This window comes from Amblyraja radiata, chromosome 2 (assembly GCF_010909765.2).
Source record: "Amblyraja radiata isolate CabotCenter1 chromosome 2, sAmbRad1.1.pri, whole genome shotgun sequence".
NCBI lineage: Eukaryota > Metazoa > Chordata > Chondrichthyes > Rajiformes > Rajidae > Amblyraja > Amblyraja radiata.
Window position 1 is genome coordinate 40,899,763 of NC_045957.1, and position 19,236 is coordinate 40,918,998.

The following is a 19,236-nucleotide window of genomic DNA, read 5'->3' on the forward strand; positions in this document are numbered from 1 at the left end:
CTTTTGAATTCCGCGGTCTTTTGAGGTCGGAAGTTCGCGTCCATTCTATTTATAGCCATGCGGGACGGATCAACAAAGGTGCATGATGGTAAATGACTCCAATCATTGGGTTACGGAATTTTTGAAAAAAAAGACTTATAACTTTATCAAGAATTCTTTTAAGGGTGATAAATATTTTAATTATTAATACCTACCATTTAAAAGTATTTTCATTTCAGATAGATCCCCCATTAAATAAATATGCCGAACAAAATAGTAACCATTGGGACTTGCGGTCTTCGGTGGGGGGGGGGGGGGGGGGGGGGGAAGCATCGGACATCGGGAAAAAAACCCCTAAAAACAACAATTTATTCATTAGGGTTTAATCTTTATTCATGAGGATTATGGTTTTTTTTTAAACAAAATAGAAAAAGAAGAAATGGGATAGAATTACGTATTTTCCTTATATTCAGCATCAAAGTAGCGGGACACCAAAGTAGACACTTACTGAAGAATTACCCATAAAGGTCTCCATTAAAACAAGTGTTTATTGTATATGCCAATGTAATTCTCCAGGGCAAAAATATGGTAATATGTGTATTTTATTGAGCAAAAACACAAATGACACAGGACACCTCAATGAGTCAAGCAGCAAACAACATTTTGGGTTGGTTCACTTCCTCAGTCTGAACTGTATGACCCTTGATTTCTTCCAGCACTTTGTTTTTCTGCTCAGGATTCCAGCAAATGTGGTCTCTCGTGTCTCATTTGTATTTTATATAATTGCCAGTCTTTATTCTTGCCTTCATACACTAGGCATGTTAAGAGAGGAAAAATTTAAGTAGGAACCCGAGGGGAAACTTTTTCTCGGAGAGGATGGTGGGTATATGGAATAAGATGCCAGAGGAGGCCGATATTGTAACACTATTTAAAAGACACCTGGACACGTTCATGGATAGGAACAGTTTAAAAGTATATGGACATGTGGGAAAATGGAACTAGCTTAGATGAGGCATCTTGGTCGCCATGGACAAGTTGGGCCACAGGGCCTATTTCTGTGCTGCATGACTCCTCAAACCAGCCAATATAATTCTGCCTGAAGACCTAAAAAGTCTCAACCCTGTCTGAAGACCTAAAAGGTCTCAACCCGAAAAGACACCCGCTCCTTCTCTCCAGAGAATGCTGCCTGTCCCGCAGTTATTCCAGCATTTGTGTCTTATATGATTCTCCAATTCCACACTCTGGTACATTTGAGAAAAACCTCATCCAGTACATATATTTTATGTCAATATTCATGATGTTGACTGGATGGAAGAAGCAACTGATGGCAAAGCTCTCCAGAAAGTAAAAAGAACTTCTGATGAATTTCTTTCACACCACTCCCCAGAGTTAGTTTTTTTGTGTGGAGAATGAGATGTTAGGCATTGATAATGACCAGAGTGATGTTGAGAATATATATTTAGCAGCATTATACAACCAGTTTCCAACTGATCTTTTGACCAATTTGGAACAAAGTGATGCAAGAGAAGCTGGCAAACCGATCTCATTGAATGATATTTTCTTCTTCACTGAGATGATGGTTATAGCTATTATCTAAATAAATTTAATGCATTAGGCATGCTAGCATCAACACAGAATGCCATCATGCTTCCAATTTCCTGAATAAGATGTTTACTCCAATCTTTTTTTCCAGTAGACTCGTGATATCAAGACATCAAACCAAACTGGTAATACTATTCTGTCAGAATGCACTTCGTACAATGCCATTTGCTCCATTGGCTTCTGGAACAAGTAATCCCATCAGCTCCTTCTCCCAATTAAATTTCCAATTTTGTCTCTCTTAACATCCTTTCCTCTTTCAATTATTTTGCCATCACTGAATCATCGAGTTAATCTGCAACGTAGCACATATTACCTGGAATAGAATTAGACCAAACCAATTTAGCAGTTTTACATCCCAGGGTCCGTTTACCTGAGCATAGTTACGGATCATTTGTTGATCTTCAGTGGCACCAAACACACAGTAGTCAGTCACCTTGGTTTTGTCTCCATCATCAATACGTGTTCCTCCTGGGGCTATAAGAGCAGAAATACACAGTTTTATTCAAATAGATGTGCCATCTCGATCAACCAACAACCAAAATTTGTAAGCTAAGAACAGCATTCAACGTTATTAAAGACAGGATTAATCCAATTTTAAACCATGTGTATAAATACAAAATGCAGTAGTACCTGAACTCGCACCTTATTTACAAGGTTCCTGGAATTACACAGTTCACGTGGTCTTGAGACATTGGAAGACTTAATTTGATAATTCACTCCAACGATCAAAATCATGTTTACATTTCACTTTAATCCAATAGCACATGATATAAAAAATAAAAAATTTACCTCATAAAACATCCCAACGCAATGCACATGAGCATAAACATAAAAAATGTTATATGACAGAGCAGGAGCAATAAAATTAGTAAAAAAATTAATCTTTTTACCCAAACATGGGTAAAAAGATTAAACCTCAGAGCCTTCATCTCAAAAACCACATTATTGTGCCATCCCCATATTCCAGGGTGCTACAGTGTACAGAAATCAATCAATCTGTGTACCGCTTGATTAGTACAGGTGTCAGAGGTTATGGGGAGAAGGCAGGAGAATGGGGTTTAGAGGGAGAGATAGATCAGCCGTGATTGAACGGCAGAGTAGACTTGATGGGCCGAATGGCTTAATTCTACTCCTATCACTTATGAACTAGGTCATCAACGACCAACCTTCCATGTCTGTCCAGGGTACAGAATCCCAAAGATGAGCCTCCCTCAGTGGAGAAATGTTAGTGACAGCAAGGATGCAGGGTGGCTTTGATGAAATTATTCAGAAATCATCAACTTGTGATATAATGATGAACAATAGATATGTGGAACAATGTGTACATATATAGCATCATTGACACCATATGGTATGAAGGACACTACCTACTTCTGCTACCGTGATTTTATGGACTTAGACCAGTGGCAGACACCACACACAAAAAAAAATGATTTCTACTGACTAAATCCACCAGCTTCGCCTATTTACACTTTCCTTGAGGGAAAGTGAAAAACAGAAATGTACAAGATACAAGATGCACAAGATAGTTTGTCACATTTTGCTGCTGGATGCAAATTACAGGAACCAATACATTAAATAAAAATGTTAAACAACATCCTTTAGCAGAACATCTGTCTTTTTTTTAATTTTTGTCCCGTTGAGTGTAGAGTTTGTTGTGGTTTATATATTGTTTTTAGCTGTGTATATGTGGGGGGCGAGGGGGACTTTTAAATCTCTTCCCTGTACGGGGGACCCGACTTTTTCCCTGTCGGGTCTCCGTTGTTGTTGGGCCTGACATTGTGGAGCCAGCGGCCTTCAACCGGAACGACCAGGGGTCTCCAGTCGCAGAGCCTGCGGACGTACCATCGCGGAGCTGGCTGGCTTCGGAGCTGTGGTGGCGTGCGGCTGCGACCCGACTCCGGAGCTTCCACCCGCAGGTCCGGTGGATGGTGACATCGGGAGCTCGCGGGTCCCTAGTGGGAGACCGCTTTTCGGAGCTCCCGCAACAGCAACTTCTCCCACCCGAATTGCGGGGTTGAAAACGACCCGGAGCGGCGCCTTACATCGCCCGCCCGCCGGGGACTCCAACATCAGAAGAATGGAGAGCAGGGGAGAGACAAGACTTTGCCTTCCATCACAGTGAGGAGGAGATTCACTGTGATGGATGTTCGTGTGAATTATGTTGGTTGTGTGTCTTGTTAAATTGTTTCTTCTTCTCGTATGACTGCAGAAACCAAATTTCGTTTGAACTTCATTTGAGGTTCAAATGACAATAAACGGTATTGTATTGTATTGTATTGTATTGTAGAGGGTGATTATGTGTGCAGCAAATATATATTTTTCCAGCCTTCTCAGGGAGAAGACATCAAAATAAATAATTGTGACAGACTTTCAAGTTCAAGTTCAAGTGAGTTTATTGTCATGTGTCCCTGTATAGGACAATGAAATTCTTGCTTTGCTTAAGCACACAGAAAATAGTAGGCATTTACTACAAAACAGATAAATGTGTCCATATACCATGATATAAATATATACACACATGAATAAATAAACTGATAGTGCAAATAACAGAAAGTGGTTGGTAATAATCAGAGTTTTGTCCGAGCCAGGTTTAATAGCCTGATGGCTGAGGGGAAGTAACTATTCCTGAACCTGGTTGTTGCAGTCTTCAGGCTCCTGTACCTTCTACCTGAAGGTAGCAGGGAGATGAGTGTGTGGCCAGGATGGTGTGGGTCTTTGATGATACTGCCAGCCTTTTTGAGGCAGCGACTGCGATAAATCCCCTCGATGGAAGGAAGGTCAGAGCCGATGATGGACTGGGCAGTGTTTACTACTTTTTGTAGTCTTTTCCTCTCCAGGGCGCTCAAATTGCCAAACCAAGCCACGATGCAACCGGTCAGTATTGGACGATGCAACCGGACAGACTTTAGTGACACATTTACATGTTTACTGTCTGCATTATAAACTTTAATTTAACTCCTTCAAATTGTAGTAAAGAAAACAGTGGGTGAAAAAGTTTGAAATAATTTTTCATTGATTGAATGTTCACCAAAGCCTTCTTGCCTTTTGAGCAGGTTTTAACAGGCTCATGTTGCAGACGTCATCCAAGGAACACATCAGATTCAACTGTCTATTTTGCTATAAGGTACACAAAAATGCTGGAGAAACTCAGCGGGTGCAGCAGCATCTATGGAGCGAAGGCAATAGGCGACGTTTCGGGCCGAAACCCTTCTTGCTATAACAGGGGCAGATTAACATAATTGGTTTACTGATGCGCAGCAACAAACGTTTTCATTCAATGTTTGTCAGTTTGTGTAAAGCGCTCGTGAAGGACTAAAGATTTTGCTGATTAATTCCAAAGCTGTTTGGAGTTTTATTTCTAAATTCAGCTGCAACTAAAAATAGAACAATAAAGTTTCTAAACTTAAAAAGAGCCACAGTTAAAATTTAATGGCTAGGCTTTTCTTCATGATTTATAAAATAAGATGGATATTGCAGAATGATTGTTTCCACATTTAAAATGACCACAGTATTTAGGTCTGCAGCTATTCAGATTGTTTCAGATTTGGAGACACAGGATTAAAATATTAAAACTGAACACACAGTGTTTCAGTTGACTTTAGAAATTTAAGGAACTGACTGTTGAGTACATCAATGCAGCCGAGGTTCAAACCTGACCTTGGGTACAGTCTGTGTGGAGTTTACACATTCTCCACATGACTGAAATGGTTTCCGCCAAATGCATTGGTTTCTTTCCACTTTCCACTTTCTAAAGACATGCTGACCAGTTAATTAGATACATTGGATTACCCCCAAATGTAGGTGGCTGCAGGAAAATCAGGGAGAGATGATGATGTGCAAGCGAGAATGCTCAGGGATATTGAATGAAATGTTTCACGAGCCAGCTTAGTATCGAAGAGCTAAATAGAAGAGCTTAGTATCGAAGAGCTTAGTATAGGTATGTTACAAAACTTACCTTCAGCGGCGCTGCAGTTCTGTCACTGGCCGTTATCGCGACTTTGGCGCCTTTGAGCAGGGGTGCGGGATTAAAATGCCGTTTTCTCCTGCCTGTCCGAGATATATTTTCTCGGGCTTCTACCTAATGCTGAAAATTCGTTCCGACTGCCGTTCTCGGAATTTAAAAAAACAAAAAACGCGGGACAATTTCAGCGCTGGAGTAAAATAAAAAGCGACTTCTAACGCCGTCAACGCAGGCAACGGAACGGATCTCACGTACGGGACAAAACATAAGGCAAGTCATTTATTTTACATATAAACTTGCTTTTTAGGATTACTTTAATCAAATGTTCACGTTGCGAAAATGTGATTTGGGCCGCATACGAACTGGCAGTGTTTTTCCTGCCGATATGGGGTTTAAATTCACCGCAAACCGCAACATTCCAATCGATCGCATTCCACAAAAACACACTCGCAAGATGATTAAAATGGCCATTAATTTACGGGAATTAAACACTAAATTCCTTCCATTTGGCCTATAAATTCATGACAATGAGATTTAAAAATCATGTTATATTGTGAATTCTTGTGTGAATGTTATTTGGACACTTAGGCTATTTAGAAATGTTAACCTTTTCTTAAGAAATGGATAGATGTTTAGCTCTAGTAATTGAATTTTGTAATTAGCTACTATTAGGTAACTAACTAATTATATGCTTTAATTTCAGATCATCCAAGTAAGATTGTTTCATATTTGTTTCAGAATACTTCAATCTATAATAACTGAAAATTTCATTCAGTTCTCTTAATTTTTAAGAAAGTTATGGGCTTTTGACTGTCCTCGATCACAGCTTTTGAATTAAGTCAATGGAAAAGCAATAGGGAACAAGATGCTAATTTCAGTGTATGAAAATGGCCATAACCTTTTTAATACTGAAGATATGAAAGTGAATTGGGTGTCAAATTAAACTTATTTATATGCTTTATCTGATGGGATAAATTGCAGACTTGATTTTTAAAGTCTCAAAATTTTGTAACATTGCTACTGAGTATCGAAGAGCTCTGGCATTTTATTAATTCACGTTTAATCAATAATGTTTTATTATTAATGTTTAATGTTTTTTGTATCATTCTTAACTGTCACTGTATGTCATGTTGTCACTTGCAGGCGGAGCACCAAGGCAAATTCCTTGTATGTGAATACTTAGCCAATAAACTTATTAATTCATTCATTCTAAATGGCCTCCTTAGAGTCATAGAGTAATACAGGCCCTTTAGCCCAACTTGCACACACCGGCCAACAATGTCCCATCTACCCGAGTCCCACTTGCCTGCGCTTGGTTCATATCCCTCCAAACCTGTCCTATCGTTTATTAAATGATGGGATAGTCCCAGCCTCAACTACCTCCTCTGACCCCTTGGATTCCCATTAAACGTTTTCCCCTTCACCTTGAATCTATGTCATTGATTCCCCTGTGTTCAAGAAGGAACTGCAGATGCTGGAAAATAGAAGGTAGACAAAAATGCTGGAGAAACTCAGCGGGCGCAGCAGCATCTATGGAGCAAAGGAAATAGGCAAAGTTTCGACCCGAAACGTTGCCTATTTTTTTCAGACTGAAGAAGGGTTTCGGCCCGAAACGTTGCCCATTTCCTTTGCTCTATAGATGCTGCTGCACCCGCTGAGTTTCTCCAGCATTTTTGTCTATCATCGATTCCCCTACTTTGGGTAAAAGACTGCATTTACCCGATCCATTCCTCTCATGATTTTGTATACCTCTATTAGATCTCCACTCATCCACCTGCACTCCATGGAATAGAGACCCAGCCTACTCAACCTCTCCCTATAGCTCACACCCTCTAGTTCTAGCAACATCTTCGTAAATCTTTTCTGAACCCTTTCAAGCTTGACAATATGTTTCCATTAACATTGAGCCCAGAACTGAACACAATATTCTAAATGTGGTCGCACCAATGTCTTACACAACTGCAACATGACCTCCTAACTACTACATTCTGACTGATGAAGGCCAAAGTGCCAAAAGCCTTTTTGACCATCTTATCGACCTGCTACTCGAACTTCATGGAACCATGTACTTCTACTCTGGATATGTGCTATAAGAAAATGTGGGGCAATAAGGCTGTAAAACAGGTTTAAACTTGTTACGTTCAAGTTACCGTTTTATATTCTATGTTTGGAAGGTAGATGAGATCTTGACACCTGCCCGATAAGAACATTAAGGATTTGCGCATAAAGCAGTAATTGATTTGACATGAGATATAATTGGCCACACATGAAGCTAGACGACACTAAGTAATAGATTTCCTTTATGCACTGCTGAGTTTCAAAGGAGATGGAAATCAGTAAATACTAGTTTGGGAGCGGAAAGCAAGAATAAGGTATGGTCACATTTATAAATAGCTTGTTATCGCGTTTGAACCTGAGATTTTATCTGTGGGCTGTATGATGTAACTGACTTATAGATGAAAGGGATTTATAGCAAGGAATACACGGAAATATCTTCCACAGTAGATAAATACACAGGGCTCGAAATTAATGGTTGCCTGGTTGCCAATGGCCACCTAAAGTCCCGCCGGGCAACCTAAAAGCCGTGTCATTTTGCCCGGCTTGGCATCCCCTCTATCTCTCTCTCTGTCACTCTCCGTCTTCGCCCACCATCCGTGTCCGGGCCGCCGAGTCTCCGGCCGCTCCTCATCCGCTTTGCACATGCGCACCGCCAAGGTCAGCACATCCTCGGCTGCCATGCACATGCGCACTACCACGGACAGCACATCATCGGCTCCGTCCTCACCTTCCACCCTACGAGCCGTCATACAACAGATAATCCAGACATTTTTGCCACCTCCAACGGGATCCCACCACTGGCCACATCTTCCCATCTCCTCTCCTTTCGGCTTTCCGCAGAGTCCGCTCCCTCTGTAACTCCCTGGTCAATTTGTCCCTTCCCAACCAAACCTCCCCCTCTCCTGGCACTTTCTCTTGCAACCGCAGGAAATACTACATTTGTCGCTTTATCTCTCCCCTTGACTCCATCCAAGGACCCAAGCAGTCTTTCCAGGTGCGACAGAGGTTCACCTGCACCTCCTCCAACCTCATCTATTGCATCCGCTGCTCTAGGTGTCAGCTGCTCTACATCGGTGAGACCAAGCGTAGGTTTGGCAATCGCTTCTCCGAACACCTCCCCTCGGTTCGCAATAACCAACCTGATCTCCCGGTGGCTCAGCACTTCAACTCCCCCTCCCATTCCGAATCCGACATTTCTGTCCTGTCCTCCTCCATGGCCAGAGTGAGGCCCACCGTAAATTGGAGGAGCAGCACCTCATATTTCGCTTGGATAGTTTACACCCCAGAACATTGACTTCTCCAATTTTAGGTAGTCCCTGCTTTCTCCTTCTTCCCCCTCCCCTTCCCAGCTCTCCCACTGCACACTGTCTCCGCCTCTTCCTTTCTTCTTCCCCCCCCCCCCACCCCCACATCAGTCCAAAGAAGGGTCACGACCAGAAACGTCGCCTATTTCCTTCGCTCCATAGATGCTGCCTCATCCGCTGAGTTTCTCCAGCATTTTTGTCTACCTTAAATTTAGTTGCATCTGGTTGGGTAACTATGATAGGGTGAAGACTATTCCATGCTTTAATTGTGTGGGGGAACTCCATGGAGCAGCCAGCAACTCTGGATAGAAGAAATTGGGTGACGATTTGGGTAGAGACCCTTCTTTAGACTGGTTTTAGTGTTTTTAATTTAATTTAAAGATACAGCGTGGAAACACATATATATATATATATATATAACACACACACACACACTTTCCCTCCTGGAATTAATAAAGTTCTATCGTATAGTATCATGTGTGTAGGAAGTAACAGCAGATGCTGGTTTAAACCGAAAATAGACACAAAAAGCTGGAGTAGCTCAACAGGTCAGACAGAATCTCTGGACAAAAGGAAACGATTATGTTTAGGGTTGGGTCTGAAAAAGGATCCTGCACACCTTTGGAATGTGGAAGGAAACAAGAGCACCCGGAGAAAACCCATGTGATCAAAGGGAAAAGGAGCAAACTCCATACAGACAGCACCCATATTCAGGATCAATTCCGGGTCTCTGGCACTTTTAGGCAGCAACTTTATGGCCAATGTACTGCCCCATATGACCTGAATTAAAACATACAGTAGCTGTAAAGGGGGACATAGTGTCACTTAGAGATTTAAGACTGAAAATGGATATTTTTTTTTTTTTTTAGAAACCAAAGTTGTCAACGTATATTTTTTTGTGTGTTGGAAAACAAAATATAGTGGCACAGCTGGTAGACTTGCTGCCTCACACGCCAGAGATCTGTGTTCGATCCTGTCCTCGGGCACTGTCTGTGTTAAATTTGCACATTCTCCCTGCAAGCGTGCGGGTTTCCTCCCACATCCCAAAGACGCATTGGCTTTGTAGGTTAACTTGTCTCTGTAAAATTACCCCCAATGTGTAGGGAGCGGGTGAGGAAAGAGGGGTAACAGAACTTGTGTGAATGGGTGGTAGACAAAGCTGGAGAAAATCAGCAGGTGAGGCAGCATCTATGGAGCAAAGAAATAGGTGACGTTTCGGGTCGAGACCCTTCTTCAGAATGATGCCGGGGGGAGGGGGGGGAAAGAAAGGAAGAGGCGGAGACAATGGGCTGAGGGCGAGCTGGGAAGCGGAAGAGAAAGCAGGAAAGTGGGGGGGGGGGGGGTCGGGAAAGGAAGAGGCGGAGACAGTAGGCTGTGGGAGAGCTGTGAATGGGAGGGGAAGGAGGGAGAAAGCAAGGACTACCTGAAATTGGCGAAGCCAATGTTCATACCGCTGGGGTGTAAACTACTCAAGTGAAATATGAATTGCTGTTCCTCCAATTCACGGTGGGCCTCACTCTGGCCATGGAGGAGGCCCAGGACAGAAAGGTCGGATTTGGAATGGGAGGGAGAGTTGAAGTGCTGAGCCACCGGGATATCAGGTTGGTTATTGCGAACTGAGTGGAGGTGTTGTGCGAAGCAATCGCCAAGCCTGCGCTTGGTCTCACTGAGGTTGATCATACGCTGAATAATTCAACCACATTTTCGTTTGGAAGTGGAAAGAAATAATAGAAATTGCATTCATTGCAATGTGTAAAAAGAGTTGAGATACTGTATTATAATGTTGCTGCATGTCATTGTGGTATATATCATGTCTTGATTGACGAATATGTTTGTGACTTTACTAGAAGCGGAAATAATATGCGAATGCTTCAATGAGCACAATTCCGACTGGTAACTACGCACTTCGTCCAAGCACATTATCGCACGCGACATGCAAGCCGTCTTAAATGACCACCTAAACTGTCATTTGGCAACCTAAAAAGCTGCCAAGGTTGCCCGGCTGGAAACAGAGAAAAAAGGTTAAGTGAGTGCCCTGATACATAACTATCCTAATGTGTAAGAAGGAACTGCAGATGCTGGTTTACACTGAAGATAGACATAAAATGATGGAGTAACTCAGCAGGTCAGGCAGCAACTCAGGAGAAAAGGAATAGGTGATGTTTCGGGTTGAGACCTTTCAACAGAAACATCGAAGCAAAACGTCACCTATTCCTTTTCTTCAGACATGCTGTCTGATCCGCTGAGTGACTCCAGCATTATGAAACTATCCTAATGTTGTGTTCCAATATGATTAAGTGTAACCATGCAAACGTTATCATCTATCTTGGTTAGAAAAATTACTGGGTGCAAGGCCAGGGCTTGAGAAGACGACCGGGTTAGGGTGAGAGTTGGGTGTCAACAATTAATTATAGTGATGCGGGGACCCGTAATTGGCGGCCTAGGTTTCACAAGTCGGAGGGCTCCATTTATCAGTTGAATGGTGACTGAAGGAGGAATGATGGGGAGGTGGGCAATGTCTGCAATCAATGGGCGGAGGAATTGGATCTGGTGTTGTATGGGAGGCAATAGCTGATGTAGAGGCCAGCGGGAATCAGCTTCAAATGGAGCCCACAATTCAGGTGCATGGGCCACTTCTATTTAAGTGAGAATGCAGAAGTGGCATCCAAATGATATTAACATCACGATGCATGACTGGAGTCTTCCACGCATTATGCGGCTGATACACATACGTAGGCTCAATGACTGAGGCTGCAATCCACATTACGAGTCCTCGGGTTGTGTTCACACGGTTCACTTATTCAATTCTAAAGCAAGCGTATGTCCATTTCAAATATTAATCACATCCGTAGCTCAGCTTGTCTGCTGTTGAAATGCTTACTCACATCAAGGAAAACAAACACTTTAACATTTACACTTTGGCCACTTCACACTCTTCTCTTCATTAGTCATTGATTTATCAAAGACAGTCAGGTTCATATTTACCTAGCATGCTCCCAGCTATCAATATATCAAACAGTGTGTCGGCATAACGACGATAATCAAGTCTTGAGCCTGTTATATCCAGAAACTTGGAAGCCGCATCAAGGTCAGTCCCCGCCTCATTAAGACCTTGAACAATTGTGTCTCTGAAGACTGTTGGTTCGAACTTCTCTTTTTCATCTGTAGAAAAGATAGTCATTACCACTGATTTAAAAAAAATTCCACCATTGTCATTTAAAGCAATATGATCACAACTTAAAGAAGATGGTCAACAGAAAATGGAGACAATCTCATCTAGACATCCATATTGAAAGAAAAATAGAAAAATCTATATCCGTGAATTCTTTAGAAATTCCTTGGATTGATCGGTATGCTTACAGTAAACACAAAAATAATGCTGTCATTCTTGGTATCAATGCACATTTCTTGATTCGTCTCTTAAATGTTGAAATTGAAAGAACTAGCCTATAAAGCTTACCCCTCTTCCTGGTCTTAAACCGTTGGCCTGTTAGCACTGGCTTCTGCAACTTACTCATAAACTTTCTATAAAGAAAGAAACAAGAAATTAGACTCATGGCAGAAATTAGCAGAAAAAAAAACCTAGTCTTAGTTACACTAGTGGGCAGATATGCCAAATGGAATATCCGCATCAGTTCACAGGAAACAAATACTGTTCCATCATTTACTTTACTGCAAACAGTCAATGTTATCCCTGCTGCTTAATTTTAACCAAAGTGTACGGTGATGGTGCAGTGATCAAATTACCCCAAGAGGAATCTGGTCACAATTTGACCCCCAGGTTCAACATGGCAGCTGTGGAATTTAAACTCAAATAATCTGGATAATCAAATATATATATATTTTTTAAGTGATAGAACCACAGAACCACCAGATTGTTGTAAAAAAACAGCTGATTCATTAATGGAAGTAAACCTGTCATGTTGCAATTGAAAGAAACAGCCCATAAAACCTCCATTACCCTGATTAAGTTTTATTAGCCCCCGGAGTAGTGTGCTCCTCAGTACAAGGGCAATTAGGGATGGACAATTAGAACATCTATTAAAAATACACTGCTTTAAAACATTTTTAAACAAAAGAGAACCAACTATGAAATTTGCTCCGATAAATATTACAGTCCTGGTTCCCATCCCTTCTATTCCCAACATCTCACACTGACAAATCACTAACATTTCATCACTTCAAATTATTACATGTCTGGAGCCGCAGACTTCCGAGTGCTCCTCATTCAGTGTCAGTTTGATTCGTGTCATAAATGATTACCCGTAACATTTCAATCGCCCACCATGTTCAATTAATAGACGTGAACGTCCAGTCATGTTGTAAGCCAAAATTTATTCACACCTCATATTTGGTTAGAATTATACATCTGATCAAGTTCATGCTCTTAATTCATGCATGACTCATGTTCAGAGTACCGTCATTTTTTAATTTCTCTTTCCCATTTGAAATCATGTTGAGCGATTTTTTGATTTCAGTCCCGATACAATTTTTTCTATTTGATCTCAGGTGTCATTTTATTTGAAAATGTGCATTGTACAGAATTATCGATGTGAATGCCACCAAACAAACACATTTGCTATTAAATATTCCAAGAAAGTAAATGAGCCCTTCAGAATGCTCACAGATTTATTCTGCAACATCCATTTGTTGACTACAAATGTGGTCATTTCAGAGTGCACGCCAATATGACAAAATGAGATTGCTTTGACTATAAAAACTGATATATTCTTAATGCAAGGAAATCAGAAATACATGCTCAGTCCATTGCTACAATTTTAGATTGATTAATTCTTCAGATTTTCATGCTCTTCTCATCACTGCCATCAAAACAAGCTAATTTTTGTCAAATCTTGCAAAAAATCGCTGAACTACACATTATTTCTGACCATCATCTAAATCGTATAGCCTCGATTATCTATTTATGTCTTGGTTTATAGCTGTTACTATAGTTTAAATGGACATTATTGATCCTATGGGAATATTTGAGAGACAGTCAGCTCTGCAGCTAATCTGGTCTACATTGCTCCTCAATCAATATCGTTATATTTCAAATAAGCTATTGCTAGTCTATGTTGTTTATCAAATTCAGCTAAATATCAAAATAATTGCAGTTCAAAAAGTTATTCAACACATGAAGCTCTTTGAAATGAGTTAACAATTCATATAATTTTTTTTCCCCCCAGAGCAGCAGGTCAGTAAGTGGAGGGACTGGATGGAATGGTAGACACTATGACAAGCAAGTCTGAAAGCAAGGACAGGCAGGTATAGGTTAACCAATTATACCGGTGCCCAAGAAGAGTAAGGTGACATGCCTCAATGACTATCGACCAGTGGCACTAACGCCGGTGGTGATGAAGTGCTTTGAGAGGTTGATCATGGAGCAAATCAACTCCTACATCGACAAAAACCTGGACCCACTGCAGTTCGCATACCGCCACAACAGATCAACGGTGGATGCGATCTCGCTGGCCCTCCACTCCGCACTGGACCACTTGGACAACAAAAACTCATATGTCAGGCTGTTATTCATTGATTACAGCTCGGCATTTAACACAATCATCCCCTCCAAACTGGTTACCAAACTCGCAGAACTGGGTCTCTGCGCATCCCTCTGCAACTGGATCCTTGACTTCCATGTCCACAGACCACAGTCTGTTCGTATTGGTGGAAATGTGTCAGCCTCAATAACAATCAGCACGGGAGCACCTCAAGGCTGCGTGCTCAGCCCCCTGCTGTACTCACTCTATACCCATGACTGCGTAGCGAACCACAGTGCGAACTCCATCATCAAGTTCGCTGACGACACCACTATTGTGGGGCGTATCACTGATGGGGATGAGTCAGAGTACAGAAGAGAGATCGAGCAACTGTCCATATGGTGCCAGCGCAATAACCTGGCCCTTAACACCAGAAAAACCAAGGAACTGATTGTGGACTTTGGAAGGAGTAGGAGGGGGACCCACAGCCCCATTTATATCAACGGGTCGATGGTTGAAAGGGTCAAGAGCTTCAAATTCCTGGGCGTGCACATCTCTGAAGATCTTTCCTGGTCCGAGAACACTAATGCAATCATCAAAAAAGCACATCAGCGCCTCTACTTTCTGAGAAGATTACGGAGAGTCGGATTGTCAAGGAAGACTCTCTCTAACTTCTACAGGTGCACAGTCGAGAGCATGCTGACCGGTTGCATCGTGGCTTGGTTTGGCAATTTGAGCGCCCTGGAGAGGAAAAGACTACAAAAAGTAGTAAACACTGCCCAGTCCATCATCGGCTCTGACCTTCCTTCCATCGAGGGGATTTATCGCAGTCGCTGCCTCAAAAAGGCTGGCAGTATCATCAAAGACCCACACCATCCTGGCCACACACTCATCTCCCTGCTACCTTCAGGTAGAAGGTACAGGAGCCTGAAGACTGCAACAACCAGGTTCAGGAATAGTTACTTCCCCTCAGCCATCAGGCTATTAAACCTGGCTCGGACAAAACTCTGATTATTACCAACCACTTTCTGTTATTTGCACTATCAGTTTATTTATTCATGTGTGTATATATTTATATCATGGTATATGGACACATTTATCTGTTTTGTAGTAAATGCCTACTATTTTCTGTGTGCTTAAGCAAAGCAAGAATTTCATTGTCCTATACAGGGACACATGACAATAAACTCACTTGAACTTGATGAACATGGTGAAATTGAGGAGATTAAATGTGTTGTTTCAATGCAAGGAGTATAATTTATGAGTAAAGCAGATGAACTTAGGGTCTGGATCGATGAATGGAACTATGGTGTTTAGTTTAGTTTAGATAAACTGCGCGGAAACAGGCCCCTCGTCCCACCGAGTCAGTGCTGACCAGCAATCCCCATAAACCAGCACTATCCCACAAACTAGGGACAATTTACAATCTTTACCAAAGCCAATTAACCTACAAACCGTACGTTGTTGGCGTACGGGAGGAAATTGGAGCACAAGGGGAAAACCCACGAGGTCACGGGAAAAAAAGTACAAAGTCCGTCCAGACAGCACCTGTAGTCAGGATCGATCTTGGGTTTCTGGTACTGTAAGGCAGCAACTCTACTGCTACACCACCATGCTGCATACTGTTGTGGCCATTACTCAGTTGCAAGTGGAAGAGCACTGGCAACTCAATATTCCAGGGTTTTGAGGTTTCAGATATAGAAAGTAAAGAGGTGATGCAGGCTTGGAGGTTGATCGGTCTCTGTAAATTGCCTTCAGTGTGTCGGGAGCGCATGAGTAAATGGGATAAGATAGAACCAGTGTGATTGTTGGTCAGCGTGGACCCAGTGGGCAAAAGGGACTTTCCATGCTGTGTTTCTATGAAAAGGGAAATATAAATACCTGAAAAAACATCATTGTAGTATATACAAATACCAATGTTTAAACCGCGATAAGGTGCTTTATAAATTTATATTTGTGTTATAACACAGATAAAATCCACATAATGAGATATGTGGGGGGGGGACACTTTGAACTTTTTAATCTCTTCCTTGAACGGAGGTGCGACCTTTTCCTTGTCGCGTCTCCGTTTTGCTGGTCAAGGCAGATACAACTGAAGTACTCAAGAGAGAGCAGGATAAACAATTGAATGAAAATTAGCGAGGGCAAGGATGGAGGATAGGGAAGTAGGGCAAGCCAGTGCCTGTACAGACTCATTGGGTCAAATGTTCCATGTTGAACCATTCTGAAATGATTTGCACATTTATTGGATGCAAACATGTAAATTAAGGTACATGTTGTAACTTTCATACTTTGAATATTTAGAATTCTCATTTGTTTGAAATAGACAGGCACAGACAAACACCAGATAACTGAAACATCCACAAAGCACTACACGGGCTAGACAAAATCAGCATCATTTTTTAGATGATTTAATCAATAGCTTGAAATGAAACTAGTTAAAAGTGTTTTTCTCACTTTCATTTGAAGAAGCGGCAGAATTTCACTGTGGGTAGCAGACATTCAAGGAAAAGTGCTAGGGATGCGATAAATCCATAATTACAGTTGCAATCACTAAGTATGTGCTGTGAATTCAGTTTGAAATCACAAAGCAATGAGTAGGACATGATCCGATGACCCCAGATAATACAGAACTTAAAAATAGTATACAATTTGGAAAATGGTAATTTGGAGTATTGTTTGCAGTTGTGATCACCCCATTCCAGGAAGGGTGTGGAGGCTTTGGAAAGGGTGCAGGTTTACCAGGATGCATCCTGGGTTAGAGATTATTAGCTTCAAGGAAAGATTGGACAAACAAAGATTGTTTTCTCTGGAGCATTGTAGGCTGAGGGAGACTTGATGAAAGTTTATAAAATTATGAGGGATGTGGATAGGGAAGACAGTTAGAAACTTTTCCCCAGCAAAATGTCTCATGCTAGATGGTACAGTTTTAAGATTGGGGTGGGGAGGGGGAAGAGTTTAAAGAAGATGAGATGTATGGGACAAGTCTTTTTTCCCCCCACATAGAGTGGTTGATGCATCGTTTGATATTAGCAGGGAGTTGGTGGAAGCAGATACGATAATAGTGTTTGAGAAGCTTTTGGATGGGTATGGACGGGGATGTGGATTACATGCAGGCAGCGGAGATTAGTTTAATTTAGCATCAAATTCAGCACACGTTGTGGGCTGAAGTGCCTGTTCTCGTGCTGTACTGTGCTATGTTCTGAGTATAAGCAGTGTATGGCTCAGTGACTCCATGCTGACCAAAGTGCCTGCAACCCCCAATGTAATCGTATGATAACATATTAGCAACCCCCATGGTACTCCATTTAAACAGTCTGTGAATTAATATCAACTGCATGCTAATATTCTGCAATGTATCCCCTTCTTTTGAAAGAAAAACAGAAATTTGTGTTTTTTAGTAAATGACAAGAGATTGTAAATGTTGATGTTCGAATGGAAACAAGCATCTTCATAGCCAAGTGACTGCAAGCTGTGTGCAGGAGCCGTAGGCAATTAGTAAGGCAATGGTATGTTGGCCTTTATTGCCAGAGAATTTGCGTAAACATCACTTATTACAGCAATATACAGTAATTTTATATAATTATTGTACCTGGAAACTTAATTTCACTCTTTTTCCTATAAAGGATAAATTTGCAATAAAGGCAATACATTGAAGATTCAACAGTGTGGTTCTTGGGATGGTGGGTCCATTATATGAAATCAGATTGCACTTGCTGGCCCTGCCCATTACAATGTTGCAAATCACAGGACACTGAGTCCTGGCAGCAAGTGCAATTGGATTTTTTAAAGTGAAAAGTCAATTTTTTTAAAGTTTAAAAAGACGGAGGGTAAAGAGGAGGGGGAGGGTGTGCTGGGGATAAGGGGAAATGAGCTGCCCCAGCACAGTTGGGGACTATGGGTGAGTGGTGGAATATTGCGTTGGGGGAACGGGTTGTGTTGGGGGAAGGGGTGAGTGGTGGAGTATTGTGTTGGGGAGCGGGTTGCATTGGAGGACCAGGCCTCCCATAAGGTCTATGGATGAGTGGTGGAATATTGCGTTGGGGGAATGGGTTGCGTTGGGGGACCCAACATGTCCTACTTGGTCCAGCAACCCTCTAAAATGTTCCTATGATTTTCTGTCTTTAAAATGTTGTTAGGTTAACTGTATCATAGGCCAGAACAAACTCCCCTGACAAAAAGCCTTAACCTATCTGATCTCCTGGTTGCTCAGCACTTTAACTCCCCCTCCCATTCCCAATCTGACCTGGGCCTCCTCCATAGTCAGTGAGGCCCAGCGCAAATTGGAGGAACAGCACCTCATATTTCTCTTGAGTAGCTTCCACCCCAGTGGTATGAACATTGACTTCTCTAACTTCAAATAGCCCTTGCTTTCCCTCTCTCTCCAACCCCTCCCCTTCCTAATTCTCCCACCAGCTGGGGAGCATTTGGTGACAGGAAGAATGTGCAAAAGCTACACAGACAACAGTCCGGATTGAACCTGGATCACTAGAGACGCAGGGCAGGAACATCTGATGAGCACACTCTGGTCTTTCACTGCACTCCTGGACAAGCGGCCCCTAATATACTTTGTAACCTCAGCATTGCGCTAACCATGGTTAGTAGGGAAGCCAGTTCTATTTGTTTGAAAGGAGTTGCTGATTTTCAATGAGAAGTTCAGTTTAGGAAAGGGTTATAAAAATACTTTGACTCTTGTGACGACACGTTCACTTTAAAGCCTGTTCCGATCGCGGCCAAAGGCAAACAAGCCAAGGCTGCATCCGATTAATGGTTAGTGGACAAATTAATCAGATTCTCATCCTTATAAACCCCATGTCCAGAGGGGAAAGGGGGGGGGAGAGAGCGAGAA

General features: G+C 41.9%; 1 protein-coding gene across 3 annotated transcripts in view; it reads right to left on the bottom strand.

Annotated features, from left to right (window-relative positions):
- Nucleotides 1-19,236, bottom strand: part of bzw2 (basic leucine zipper and W2 domains 2) — a 65,380-nt gene that overhangs the window by 20,222 nt on the left and 25,922 nt on the right. For all 3 annotated transcript variants that reach the window (XM_033045528.1, XM_033045533.1, XM_033045534.1), the window contains exons 2-4: nucleotides 12,368-12,432; nucleotides 11,893-12,069; nucleotides 1,952-2,055 (exon numbers count right to left, since the gene is read on the bottom strand). In XM_033045528.1, coding sequence (XP_032901419.1) covers nucleotides 1,952-2,055; nucleotides 11,893-12,069; nucleotides 12,368-12,425 — 339 coding nt within the window. In that variant the 5' untranslated portion in view covers nucleotides 12,426-12,432. The remainder of the gene's footprint in view (nucleotides 1-1,951; nucleotides 2,056-11,892; nucleotides 12,070-12,367; nucleotides 12,433-19,236) is intronic.